Source organism: Megalops cyprinoides, chromosome 3, assembly GCF_013368585.1.
Source record: "Megalops cyprinoides isolate fMegCyp1 chromosome 3, fMegCyp1.pri, whole genome shotgun sequence".
NCBI classification, from domain to species: domain Eukaryota; kingdom Metazoa; phylum Chordata; class Actinopteri; order Elopiformes; family Megalopidae; genus Megalops; species Megalops cyprinoides.
This window is the reverse complement of record NC_050585.1, coordinates 52,925,692-52,940,034: the sequence shown is the minus strand read 5'-3', so window position 1 is coordinate 52,940,034 and position 14,343 is coordinate 52,925,692. Positions and strand designations below refer to the sequence as shown.

Genomic DNA, 14,343 nt, shown 5'->3' with positions numbered 1-14,343 from the left:
TGGGCACCCAGGACTGATTCCCACAGCCACTCTCTTCCCCCACCCAAATCCCTGTCCCTCTCTTTGCACACCACCCCCCCTCCCTCACATACACGCATTGCGTCAAATGCCTCCAGATATTTCCAATGACCTCAGAACTCAACTTACAAGTAAAAAGGGAGTCTTTCTGTGATGCGAAGCCACACACAGCTCCCTTATCAAAAAAAGATTATACAAACACAAGAACTATTGCCTCTCATTTAATACAGCCTGTCTTCATGCATATTGAAATTAGAATGTTGTTTACACTCAGCCGAAAACAGACCCGCCCCGTCCGCACTCCAGATATTACTGTATATCACTGCAACAAATGAGGACCAACACAACCAGGTCAATCCACTTAAGAAAAATCGCATTCCACCCGCTCGCCATCAAATGCAATAAGAGCCTCACAACAACACAGAGCATCTGAAGATAATCTAGTTCATAGGAAGCAATTATCTCAGCGGGCCAAAAAAAAAAAGCCAGATAGGTTCTAATAACGATCTGAACTGGATCTTAATGCCACTGTCACCTCCTCGCAAAACAAACCAACAGAGAGCTGGAGAACAGCTCAATTAATGCGGCGACCACCACCGCTGCATTTGTTTTGGCTGAGATTAATAAAAGGATTGCAGTGCGGCAGGGGGGTGGGGGGTCCTTGTGAACACACACCTGCAGCCCTGTTTGTGCCAGTTTGGAGCCTCAGGCCCGATCCATCTTCATTTAGCTCATTAGCCAAGCGTCTCCAGTGCATTTTCTCCATTAGATCGGCAGAGGGGAACGGTGCAAACCTGCTACCATGTGACCAACGTCCTCCCTCCTGCTCCCAGGACAAATATATTAGAGCTTTTCAATGCTGTAAAATCTGCTTTCCAGCCTTACCGCCCCCCAAATTATTCTAAAGCACTGCCTGGCGGCGTAAATACGGCGTGCAGCTGCACGACAGAAACTCCATAAGCAGCCAGGTTAGGTGCGTGTGCTGTTCCTGAGGTATTCCAAGGTAACCCCACAATGAAGTGTAGCTCACAGATAATATTGGGAATTAAACATCTTCAAAGAAACTTTGAAAAAAAAGGAATTTAGTCAGGGTTATACTTTAGTTAGATTAGTTAGTTTACTTTTAGACTTTGTAAGCATGGACCATACAATGACCTATGGCATCTCGGGGTTCTTGTTTAGTGTGACCAGCCAGCTACAAAACCTGGCTCTACATACACAAGCACGGTATCCTAAGAGTGCTTCTGGCAGCGCGAGAGATGTTGTGTTTAACACATTTAAACATGGCATTTTTAATGTGCTGGCCATCAAACATTAATCGCTATGACTCTGCAGTAGGTTTTAAGGAAAGAGAAATTTGTAACCCTGATATATAAATAAATCTAACCAATAGGAGCAGGTTGGGGCGGGGGGGAACAGAGCTCACATCTGAGGCAGGTTTCCTACCCATCCCCTCACCCAGCCCAGCCAAAGAGAAGTGAATGCAGGGGTACTCACGGTCACTGCAGAAAGCACCCCCGTAGGACGTCATGGTACAGTCGCAGGAGAAGCCCTCCCACTGCTGCAGACACACCCCCAGATTGTAGCAGGAGTCCTCTGTACAGGTCGTGCTGGGGCCTGGGGGCAAAGGCACAGTGATCAGTTAATTTGCATTCATCAATATTACACCATTCTTATTCACCCAGAAGCCCTGGAAGACTTATCTTTGCCTCTTTACTTAATGTGCACCCAATTTGGACTAGACTGGATCCTCTGCTGCAAAATGGGTCAGAGTTTGGAATAAGTATTAATAAAATCAATGGAAATCTAAATCCAAAATGTTGTTTAACAGATTGGGTTAAGAGTTAGAGCAACTGCAATGTCAGCTGGGGATAAAGCCAACACTTTATTGAACGTGCACCTTATTTAGACTAGACTGGATGCTCCACTGCAGAATGGGTCAGAGTCTGAGTTGAGTGTTAATAAAAATCAATGGCAACCCATAACAAAAATGTAGTTCAACAGATTGGGCTTAGAGTCAGCGCAATTGCAATGTCAGTTGTGGAAAAAGCCAACATTCATGGTGGGTTGGCTCTGATCGATTAGCCAGTGGGTTCAAGACTAAGTGGAAACACCAAGGAGATCTTTACATGAGAAAAAGATGAAGTATTCGAGATGCGACAGTGTGTGGGAAGAGGAGCGGAAAGAAAGAGGCCTCTGGCCATTCCACCCTGCTTTCCTATCCCAGCATGCACTCGTACACCTAGAATAGCTGCGCTGTAAAAACCACTCGTACACACCTCTGCATTTCCCCAAATCCACAGTGGACGTCTCCCAGCGGCCCGACACCTCGGTTCTGCTTACAGCACAGCCAAACCTCCCTTCTCTTACAGGAGATCTCTGGCCTAACGCTAACATAGGCTTCCCTTTTCTCAGATGCCTTACTGTACTTGCATGGGCTACTGAGCATTCATCCCTGTGTCCTGTGTGCCTATAGTCTGGCCAACTCCCTCCTGATCATCAGCACAACCTAGGCTTTCTACCATCTTGAGCTTTTCGCTAGAGAATGCTGACATAAACACTGTTCACCAGGAACGGCTTTTTCCACAATGGTTCTTTGAGTGCTTATAGAATCATGCAGACAAACTCAGGAGCCCCACAACATGCACTTTAAAAATGCAAGATGTTTTTTATATACAACATTCAGTGTCTTCAAGTAATCAGAGCTGTCCGTGAGGAAAAGAAACGACTGTTCCAACATGGTTTTGTATCTGTCTGCCCTTGTCTGGATTGCATCATTGGTGAAGTTCTAGGCTCACAAGGTGTGGTTCAAACAACTCAGTCGTGCAACTAAGTAATTGAAACATAGTATACGACACCCAATCCGCATTCTCTGAGCCTTGCATACCCAGTTCAGGTAAAGGATTTGCTCTGACAGATATTAACATTAGCAGAGAGTTGAGCCTGTATTCAAATCAAACTCAGATTAAGTTCAGTTACACGGAGATGGAATAATGGTCGTGTGGAGATGAGGTAAGCATCACTTTCAGGGGTGTTTTTCCATGTGCACAACACATCTAGGGAGTCAGAAAATGTATACTTTAGTAACAGTTATTCCCCAGTGTTGCAAACTAATTACCAAACGGCATCAGCAGGCAGAAAACTGGAGCAAATAAGTCACACAAATACATAATGTTCCTGGAGGAGAACATCGTAGAGTAACCTCCCTTTTCAAATTATTTTGGAAAAATACTTTTGCATTATTCATTCAAACATATAAGAGGCTCTTCCTGCGAATGGGAAGGGACAATGTAAGCTTGTAATATGAAACTAATGTGAGAATCTAACTCCAGTCTTTAGACGAAATAACACGGTGTGCCTTGAACTGATAACAAGCCCCAAGGCATATCTTGACTGAAAAAAAAAGAGAGGATCATGAGCTCATTATTTTTCCTGGTGCTTGGAATGGCATGCAATGGCATTTATCGAACAATAGTTTTGCAAAGCAACACAACAGCAGGTGGGCGGCACCAAGTCAGGGGATTGCTATGAACACAGAAAAAAATGAATACCCCTCGCCTTTCCCCACATGTGCTCAGCATTGATGGACCGTAAATGAACCGTAAACACCTTCTGCACAACCCGGCTGTGATCAGATGCCTCCTGTGGACCGCAGATGGTGTTGCTCCAGTTATACACTGATCTAAATGTGAGGAATATGAAAATTGCAGGGTCCTGTGATAAAACGCTGCTCATGTGAGAGACTGACGGGCACTTCTCTTGCTCTTGTGACCTGTGTTTGGCAGTATTGTTCCCACATGTATCTGAAGTATGCATGAGAGTGTGGTCAATTTGATCATTGGAATAGTGTGGTCAATTTGATCATTGGAATGAATCCGTTTGTTGTAGCATATGTACTGTATATGAGTTACTCGTTTACTGTTGCTCATTAGAATGAATACTTGACTCATTTAGCCTCACTTGTTAGAATGAATCCTGATTTAAATGATAAGTTCATACTTGTTATGATCTTCCAGGAGATCATAACAAGTTGATCATTTGAATCAGCTGTGTTGGAGCAGGGAGAGATCTAAAACATGCAGGACAAGGGGCATTAGAATGAGTACTTACTCTAAGACTCCTCTCATTTAGCCAGACTTGTTTGAGGTGTGCCTGGTATGAAAGAGCTGTTCCATGGGAGGCATGTATCACAGTGCAGTGTGTGGGAGGCATGTATCACAGTGCAGTGTGTGGGAGGCATATATCACAGTGCAGTGTGTGAGAGGCATGTATCACAGTGCAGTGTGTGAGAGGCATGTATCACAGTGCAGTGTGTGAGAGGCATGTATCACAGTGCAGTGTGAGAGGCATGTATCACAGTGCAGTGTGTGAGAGCCATGTATCACAGTGCAGTGTGTGAGAGGCATGTATCACAGTGCAGTGTGTGGGAGGCATATATCACAGTGCAGTGTGCGGGAGGCATGTATCACAGTGCAGTGTGCGGGAGGCATGTATCACAGTGCAGTGTGTGGGAGGCATGTATCACAGTGCAGTGTGTGGGAGGCATGTATCACAGTGCAGTGTGTGAGATCTGTGTGGGAGGCATGTATCACAGTGCAGTGTGTGAGAGGCATGTATCACAGTGCAGTGTGTGAGAGCCATGTATCACAGTGCAGTGTGTGAGAGGCATGTATCACAGTGCAGTGTGAGAGGCATGTATCACAGTGCAGTGTGCGAGAGGCATGTATCACAGTGCAGTGTGCGGGAGGCATGTATCACAGTGCAGTGTGCGGGAGGCATGTATCACAGTGCAGTGTGTGAGAGGCATGTATCACAGTGCAGTGTGTGAGGCATGTATCACAGTGCAGTGTGTGAGAGGCATGTATCACAGTGCAGTGTGTGAGAGGCATGTATCACAGTGCAGTGTGAGAGGCATGTATCACAGTGCAGTGTGTGAGAGGCATGTATCACAGTGCAGTGTGTGAGAGGCGCATGTATCACAGTGCAGTATGTGGGAGATATGTACGACAGCACGATATGCTGGGGGCCTGTATCACAGTGCAGTACAGAGGGCATGTATGAGAGTGCAGACAGGGGTTTGACTCTGCTGCTCCCAGCAGCCATGAACCACACTGCTGTTCTCATGAGGTGTGTACGATATCGTTTCCTCGGAGGCATGTATGAGAGAGCAGGTGATCGCAGCTGTGTGTGAGGGCGTGGCTCCTCCTGTCACTCACCGTCACAGCCCCTCTCCACCTGCCCCACCCTGTGGAGGGCGTCTGCGATCAGGTCCGGCAATCTGCCGTTCAGGTCCACCGAGGCCAGGCAGCCCTGGTAGCCATCCCGGGACGCGATGAGCTTGGGCAGGCTGTTGTACATGCTCTTCCCCACTCCCCCGATGTACAGCTCTCCTGAAACACAGAGCCAGCTTTCAGTCATTAAGCTGTGCGGGTCACACATGCAGTCGGCCGGCATATGTTCGCGGGATGAGACCAGCAGTCAAAATTAGCTGATCAGGTCAGCTCATTGCATGGTGATTTAGACACTCCTTCTGTTACGCCTGCAGACAACCAGACAACCGTGGTGCTCAACCCTGTGTGGGAATCAAGATGGCTGCAGAGCTCCACACCAGAAGCAATGCAGAATGGATTGCCTGGATCGTAGTCTTCACATTGACGTTGGCAGGGGTTCAATAAAACCTGGTGACGTGGGGGGTCAATACAACCTACTGAAGAGAGGGTTCGATATAACCTAGTGAAGAGGGGGTTCGATATAACCTAGTGAGGTAGGGGTTCAATACAATCTAGTGCAGAGGGGGTTCAATTAGACCTAGTGAAAAGGGGGTTCTCAGCAGGTTAAAAAAAAAAGAGTGTGACTGTGGCAAGACAGAGAATAAAACACCGGTCTGCCCCCTAAAGGAGTCCTAGTGCACCGATGAAATATCTGGAAGTGGGAAGTCCACACGCATGGACTGTGCACACTTCTAGAGGGACATGCGATTTTGCCGACCAGCAGGAGGAGAGGGTGGCCATTTTCTGCTGGGTCACAGCTCTGACACACTGACTGTCCTGTCCAGTAAAAGAGCAGTAAAATCTGGGAGAGAGGTGGATTAATTTTCCTTTAGAGGTAGCAGGAGTGCACAAGCAGTCTACACACATTCCTACAGCCCAGCCTACAGAGTGCTTTTCTTTTTTTCCCTCTTCTCCCTAAACGTTTTGGCCTTCACTTCAAAGACAAAATCATCATCTCAATTATAGAAAATAAATGTGTTGCATTTTGCAATAAATTAGTTTTGCTTTGGTGCATTCAGCTGCCTCTCACACATTTGGCTTTGCGCATTTTCTCCACAATAAAACCCAGGCGCGGGAGCAAGGCAGAGAGGGGGAATCGATGAGGTCTTGGATCGATGGCGCAGAAAACAAACAATGGAATCATGAGCTGGTCATTAGCACATTAGAGAAACCACATGTGTCCCAGAGAAATGTGAGAAAGGACAGTTTTTTCAGAAAGTTCTACCCCATTCTACCCCTTTCTCCCTCTCTTTCTCTCTCTTCTTTCCCTTGTTGAAGGGAAAGAAGAGAAAAGATGGAGAGTTATTGTTCTTAAATTGAATTTTATTTTTGGTTCAATAAAAACAGATTACACTCTCACAACTGTCACCAGGATACAGTCCACAGCAGAGAATCCTAATGCTAGGAGAGTGTTAGAGAGACAGAACCACTCAAGATCTGTTGTTGACGCATGTCCAGCCGTGAGTCTATCAGTCACTTCCCTCTCTAGAAAGAATGAATTTTGAGCAGCGAGTACCTGCATTTTCATAGACCATATAAACAAAGCCCTGTAGCAGTGAGGTTTTCCTCTCTGTGCCAACAGCATGCATGGGCATGGAGGTGCTACCTCCCTCTTGCATGAGAAAGATGGAGAGGAAAAGACTGGAGCTCTCCATTCTCCTCACACTCCACACTCCAGTCTCTGCTGGCTTCCTCTCTGTTATGCACATGCCCATCACATCTTTCTTTTCCCCAGCTGAAACACAGTCCCTGCACCTGGGCATGTCTTGTAAGCACATCCTCCTAGACGTGTTCAAAATGCTTTAACCTCCCAGCTGAGTCATCAGTAGTGCTGGAATCCAACACCTCCTTGGGGAGCACCAGCTGAACCCCCTTTCAGGTCACCAGCAACGCCGGTGGTACTCTGGACAATGCAACCACTTCTCCCACACCTACTGCAAAGTTAACCCACAACTATCACTGCCTCTTAGCAAACACCAAGGCTATCTGCCCATTTCCCACCAACCACTCCCCTACTCCAGTGACTCCAACCAGCGAGGGTCACGGTGCTGTCCTGCCTGGGCTACTGCAACTCTGTCCTGGCCGACATCCCTTCCAACTCCATCCAAACTCCTCCAGCTCATCCAAGACGTTGCAGCCATTCTGGTACATACATACCCTCTAGCATCACCTACTCTCACCCCATCTCTCTTCACTGGTTACTAGTCGCAGCCCACACCCACTTCAAACCCTGCTACTGGCATCTCAGGCCCTGAGTCCCCCTCTGCTTACTCAAAGTCAAATATATCCCCCTACAGGCCAGCTCACACAGTGCGTTGCTGTCTGTCTGTCACTCCATGAAAAGGGCTACCTATTCATAGAAGGTTGGCCCCCTAGTGGTGGCATGAGAAAGTGACTACTCTCCTATCCTGTATCACCCTAAACTGTGCATGCTTCAATCTGAGTCAGATCTGTCCTACTCTGCTGGATGAACTGATACCTGTAGCACATCTGTTATGCATTTTTGCAGTTATGCTAAAGGGAAATGGGCAGTCATGATCATTATTTATACAGCCGTTACATGGGCATTTGTCTTAATTGGTGAGGATGTTTCTACATTGACTTTTCGCTAGTTGTACTCAGACATGATATGTTACGTCCTGCTAGATTGCTTGCTATTTGTATTCAGTGCCACAATTTCTACAGTCACTGCAGATAAGAGCACCTGCCAAATAAATACACAGTAAAAAATAAATAAAACACTGTTGATCTGGTAGCAGTTCTCCAGAGGGCAATCTTAGCCCTAATGCTGTCCCCCGATGCAGAGTCAGAGCCACCTGTGACAGCTAATTTGATGCAGCCTCATGCCAAAACCAATAAAATGTGTCTTTTCAAAGTGCAGAGTTATGTTTATACTTTAACGGGCAATTTATATTCACTATAAAAATGCTGTAGTGGGAGAAATCCTATTGAAAAAGCACAGGTCACCTCTCACCCTGGAAGGGCTCAAGCAAACCTTGGCCTCCACCAGTAATATCTGCTGGCAGAGAAAAATAAATTAAGATGAAATATTACGAAAAAAGGAGCTATTTCTCAGCATTGCCTCTTCTGCAACCCCTGGCAACACTTTCTGGATTGAAAAGGGTCAGTGCAGACAGTTTTTCCTGCTTTGTTTATAATCTGTGCCTTACAAATTGGACAGATTTTCACATAGCACACTGCTCCCACACACTCTTCACACAGCAGTGTAAGCAGGAATGCACATCCCAGTCTATTATAAAAATTTCCATTCATTGTACTAGCAGTTCACACAGTGTATTCTCCCCAAGAGACTGAGCCAAAAAACAGGCCCTCTTTTGATGTTATGAAGAACAAAAAAAGAGAAATTTTGCCGTTGGTGGATAAAATTTACTGTGTAACATCAAAGTTGCCCTGAGCCTGATAATGAATGTTTAGAACAGGAGGGTAACCATAGGTGTTAGAGAAATGTTAACGCTGAACTGAAACCAAATGTCAGCAAGTTTCAGAATGCACCATGCACTGCGGTCACTAATACTACAAGACAACGTCTGAACTGACCCCAAAAGCATCAGAGACAAGGATTCGAGCACTCTACGTCAATATAATATGCGAATAGATTCACCCAAACAAGCATTTTTCTTAAGGCATGTTGTATTGTTGATTGCGGTCATTGGTCTTTACATCAGCATATTCCAGCAGCACTACCTAATTACTCCCTCACTGAGGGTATGAATCCGTGAAACCCATACTGAAGTGCCTGTGCATGACCATGCATGACCATACAGTGGCAACAAGTGAACAAGCAGAGAACACCTGATTTTGATTGTTCTGCATGAATACCAAATATGTTTTGTTAAAACAAAACAAAATAAAGCAAAAAACAGCCACTTGCAGCCGAGATCATTTTAAGTGAGAGAATCTGACATGGTAGCTCTACCTTCATATGAAATCATAACAAGAGTATGACACAACAATAAAATCCCACCTGGGAATCAGATCTACAATCTTCTGGTTATAAGCCTGATTCCTTAACCATTTCACAGTACACTTACATTTAATTGCTATGCTTCTATCTAGAACAATTTACACAGATTATAATTTCTTACAAGTAACACACTTATACATCTGAATATTTACTGAAGTAAGGCTACAACAGCTGTACCTGGGCAGGGAGTCAAACTGGATAACTTTCATTTGCAGGCCCTGTTCTTCATCACTACACCACACTGCTGAAGTTACCACTGCACCAGTGCCAGTCAGGTCTATTGCTGGCTCTTCATTGGTGGAGGGAGATGTTGTGGAGGGGCTTAGCCTCTGAACTACAAATCCTACAATACTCAACACTGACCTCTCACATATCTCACAATCTTCCTACTGCCTGGTGACCTGGGACCCCAACGAACCTCACAGACATCCTTACAACTGAGCTGTTAATTACCTCAGCTAATTGCAATTTTCACTGGACTACCATCCTCACAGTTACCTGACATGTCACACGTTGCTTGTGGTTTAGCACCGCATTCTGTGACATGGTAGAGTATCACACAGAGCTCCAAAAGATTATGAATCACGGGTGATGAAAACATAATTATCAGATATCCATTTTATTGGCAACATCTGCATCTATCAGCAGCAACAATGGAAGAAAATCATTTTGTCTTGAAAATACATTTGGCATTTAGAAAGCATGGTGGTTCTCCTAAAACTAATATATCAATCAATAAATCAATAGACCAATCAACCAGGCAAGATAAGAAAAAAGATACTTCTACTAAGGTCCCTGTCTGAGCACAAACAAAAAACCCTTCTGCCTTTCTCTCCTGCTCTCTCAGTTTCCTTTCTCTTCTTTCTCTTCACCTCGGGACTCTAGAGCTCACTACAGCTTGATTATTTCAATAGTTATGGAGGTCATGACTTCAGCTTGGCCCCTGCTCGCTCCGGTGAGACAATTAAAAACCAGGAAAGAGAAAAAGAGAGAGAAATATAAACCTTGGAGAGCGCATCGCCGCCACACAGGTAACCTTTTCCCAGAGGCCCCCGGGGAGAGGCCCTGTGCTTCCTTCATGTGGGGGACCGGATTCTAATTCAAACACATCACTGCCATTTTTCAGCATCCAATATAGCGCCTGGCCCCACTCGCATATTTGTGTGCTGAGGTCTCAACGTTTCGCTCCCTGGGGCCACCAAAGGCCTTTGCGAGCGTTGAAAAATGACAAAAGATGACAGACAGAACTTTAAGTGGATCTAAAGAGCTTTGCGCGCTTCCAGGTAATGGCGAGGAAGAAAGCACTGCTTGAGAGCAGAGAGTCTCTGTCCAAGCGTTTTACGGCACCGGGGAACGGAGCCGCAATTAATCCCGATTGCAGTCAAACTACGCGCAGCCATTTTCTGCCCAGCATGCCACGGGGGAGTCTGCCAGTGATGGTTTTGCCTGATTCCGCGGCCTCTTTCTCCTCTGTGCAATTAGACCAGTTATCGCCGTTATTAAAACCGGTGCACTGCTCTCCTCTCCGCTCCTCACCCAATTTAAGCACACTTGCCTTTCCAGTGTTTTCAAGTTGTCCCTCAAATTAAAAGCAGCCCAATTCGCCTTGCTCGAGCGAGCTGTCGCTAATTGGTGCTGTTGCCTGTGGACTCAGCTGCTGCCTGCCCGCCTGCCCTGAAAGCCGTCTGAGACACAGGGATGAGTATCTCTCCACTCCTCTCTGCTCTGTACCATTCCCATAAAAAGCGCTCTTCTCTCCACCCTTTCTCCCTGCAGCTCAACTCCAGAGAGGTTCAAAGGTACAGTAGGAAAGGGCTGGGGTGACCGTTAGCTGTGCTCGGCGAGCACGAAACCCTTTAACTTGATTCAGTGATTCATCACAAAGCATTACAATATGTAGCAACAAAGGTCTGAATGGCTTCATTGAACAGGCGGTGTTCAAGAGTACTTTCTTGCTGCACTACAGCGGATTGCCTCCTCTCCTCAAACTACCTGCAGTTAAGATGCCTTTAATAAAAAATAAAAAAAAAACCCTTGACTTTATCAGCAGACAATTGCTCTCTTTGTCCCTCTATCTGGTCTGACCAACCTTACATCTCGAGAGAACCTGGGCAGAGTGTTAAGGGGACTGCTAAGAGGAGTGTAGAAAATGTACTTAGTTTTCTGACTTATTTCAGACTGCTCAGACAGTCACTTATAGGACAGAATCATTACAGCATTACGTAACGACTTCATGCGGGTTCCACAGCTCTGAATTGACATGGTTGCTATGGATATCACAAACAGCAGTAGGGTGTATGGCTGAATACTGTCTGCTAGGCAAAGTAATGATGTAACATGTTGCAGGGTCAAACTTACCTGAGCCAAACCTGCTGCTGGCAGCGTAAGTCAGTGCGAGCAGTGCTTTCAAGCAGGTTCTCTCACATATGCAATATGAAAAATAAGATAGAATACAAGAACTGTGATGCTGCACCACTGAAATTTTTACATTTTGAAATGAACAGTAGTACTGTCATGCCAAGACAGCACAACCATACAGATAGGAGCTCTCATTGCGTTTCATAGACACTGCACAGACAAGCCAAGCGCAGCCCCTGGGAACAGACTGCAAAGGTTACATCCCTCACTGAAGTGTAAGGGATTCTTATTTGTGTCTTGTTGTTCTCCATGTCCTGTCATGCCTGGATTTCACAGTACCGAATAAATAACTCAAACTTTATATGCGTGTATGTGTTTATATGTGAACATGTATATACAAAATGTTCAAGTATGAATACAGTGCTCATGAATATTTACCTAGCTTTTTTCTGAAAATCTGAATTCCAGCCCCTCTTCAGGAACATGTCCCCCGTTAATAATGTTGTGTCTAGTGGTACCTAGGACTCAGTTCACCATGGTATGGTTGAGTGAGGACCGCCGCAATATGGGACACAACCAACTGCACACAAATCTAGTGTTCTACACAGCTGTCCAAGCAGAATCACCCCAACACACACACACTCCCTCACTCTCACACATGCACATGCACGCACACACACACCATACACACACTCCCTCACTCTCTCTCTCACACACACACACCATACACACACTCCCTCCCTCTCTCTCACTCTCACATGCATGCACACACACACACGCACCGTACATATACTCCCTCACTCTCACACACACACACACACACACGCACCATACACACACTCCCTCACTCTCTCTCTCACACACACACACCATACACACACTCCCTCTCTCTCTCTCACTCTCACATGCATGCACACACACACACGCACTGTACATATACTCCCTCACTCTCACACACACACACACACACACACACACACAGAAACACACACACGCACCATGCAAACACTTCTCAATATTCAGAATTGGCGTGCTGGATTGCACTGAAGACTGTGCGTGTTTCCGGTGCATCCCTGCCAAGTTCTCTGAACATGTGCCCATGCTCCTCTGAGCTTTGTGCAATCCAAAAATACCAGCTAACAAACACGGGGGCTTGGAGCCTGCAGATGTATGCAGTGAACTCCAGCTGGGAGGCATTTCCAGGCAAACCATGGTTATACACTTGTACAGGCATCCAGGGAGACTGTCAGGCTTTTGATGGAGAGGGAATTGGGCCTCTGTTGGAGCGGATACAGGGGACACGTTTGCAGTGTGTTTCTGTTGCAGGGAGAGCCTGTTGCTGTATTCTGAGGGATTCATTACAAACAGGGACCTCAGCTACAGCTGTCTGTGTTATCTCTGTTGCAGAGTGCAATTTTTTTGTGTTGCAAGATACACATATGTGCACACATACACACACACACACACGCACGCATGCACACACACGCGCACACACACGCACGCGCACACACACGCACGCACACACACATATACATGCACGCACACTTGTACACACAAACAAACATACACACACAAACACACACACAGAAAATTGCTTTGGTATAGTGATGTATTTCCTCTATTCCACCTGTCCAGTGTTAAATGGATCAGACAAAAAAGGAGGACAGGAATCAGACACTGCACCATTTCCAAGGCAGGCGATGACTCCTAATTCATGTCTAATAAAGTCCTCTCCTCCCCAATATGACTTTCAGAGCATAACCTTGCTTATTTCAACGCAAATGCCTACCAGTCTTTTTTTTTTGGGATACAGCCCCATGGGGAGAACACCGCCGCTCTGTGTACCTGTACTGATTTTGGCATATCATCCCACTCCCCCTGTCACCAGTTGCCTCGGGGAAGAGAAACAGAACTAATATTGCGTCTGTCTCCTACACCGAGTCTTCATGCAAGACTTCAGCAGCACGCATTCAATTATCACCCCGGCGGATCCTGTCGGCCACCGCCTGGAACAACGGCACCACAAAGGCCGTTCACTGGGAGGAAAAAAAATTACTTCTTTTCAGATAATGAAATTGCTTAGAAATAGTAAAAATGACATTTCCACTCTGTGCATCTCTAATGAATGGTGACGGCACAATATCTCTGTCAGATAGGGGACAGAAACACTGCGGAGGACGCGGCTGTGCTCAAAGCTCCTCTCCCGGGTAACTATCTGCTAGTGTTAGCATCTGCAACTGTGGATCCATTTACTGGCACCTGTGTTGGAGGCCAGGGCTGCCATGAACTAACCATTTACAGCGCAAATCAAGAGGGTGAAAGGAGCTAAGCTATTTTAGACAATATGCAGCAGTTCTAATAGCAAGAGTCAGACAATGGTTGCTTTTGATGTCAATATTCTACTTTTTTCAAGCCTCCTTAAAGGGAAAGATATCTTCTTAAGTTATCAATGGTGTGGCATTCCTGTCAAAGGCAATCTTCATTAACAATCGAGATGACAATCTCCAGCCTGCTGAATGTTGGCCGTGTGGCACAAGGAGACCGATTTGCTCTCTCCACTTCTCAGCAGTCAGAGCAGAGGCCCCAGTCTGGAGTGGACTCCCACAGAGAGTATGTCTGTGGTCTGTTCTGCAGGGAGCACTGGAACACGCCATATTGATTTTTGTAAGATATATTTTGTTTTTCCAGTTATCTTCTCAGTGCTGCCAATTT

At 45.9% G+C, this 14,343-nt stretch overlaps 1 protein-coding gene across 7 annotated transcripts in view; it reads right to left on the bottom strand.

Moving 5' to 3' along the window:
* The window catches only part of nrxn2a (neurexin 2a), a 575,558-nt gene that overhangs the window by 259,473 nt on the left and 301,742 nt on the right, over window positions 1–14,343 (bottom strand). For all 7 annotated transcript variants that reach the window (XM_036523412.1, XM_036523417.1, XM_036523416.1 and 4 more), the window contains 2 exons: window positions 5,235–5,408; window positions 1,516–1,635 (listed from right to left, as the gene is read on the bottom strand). In XM_036523412.1, coding sequence (XP_036379305.1) covers window positions 1,516–1,635; window positions 5,235–5,408 — 294 coding nt within the window. The remainder of the gene's footprint in view (window positions 1–1,515; window positions 1,636–5,234; window positions 5,409–14,343) is intronic.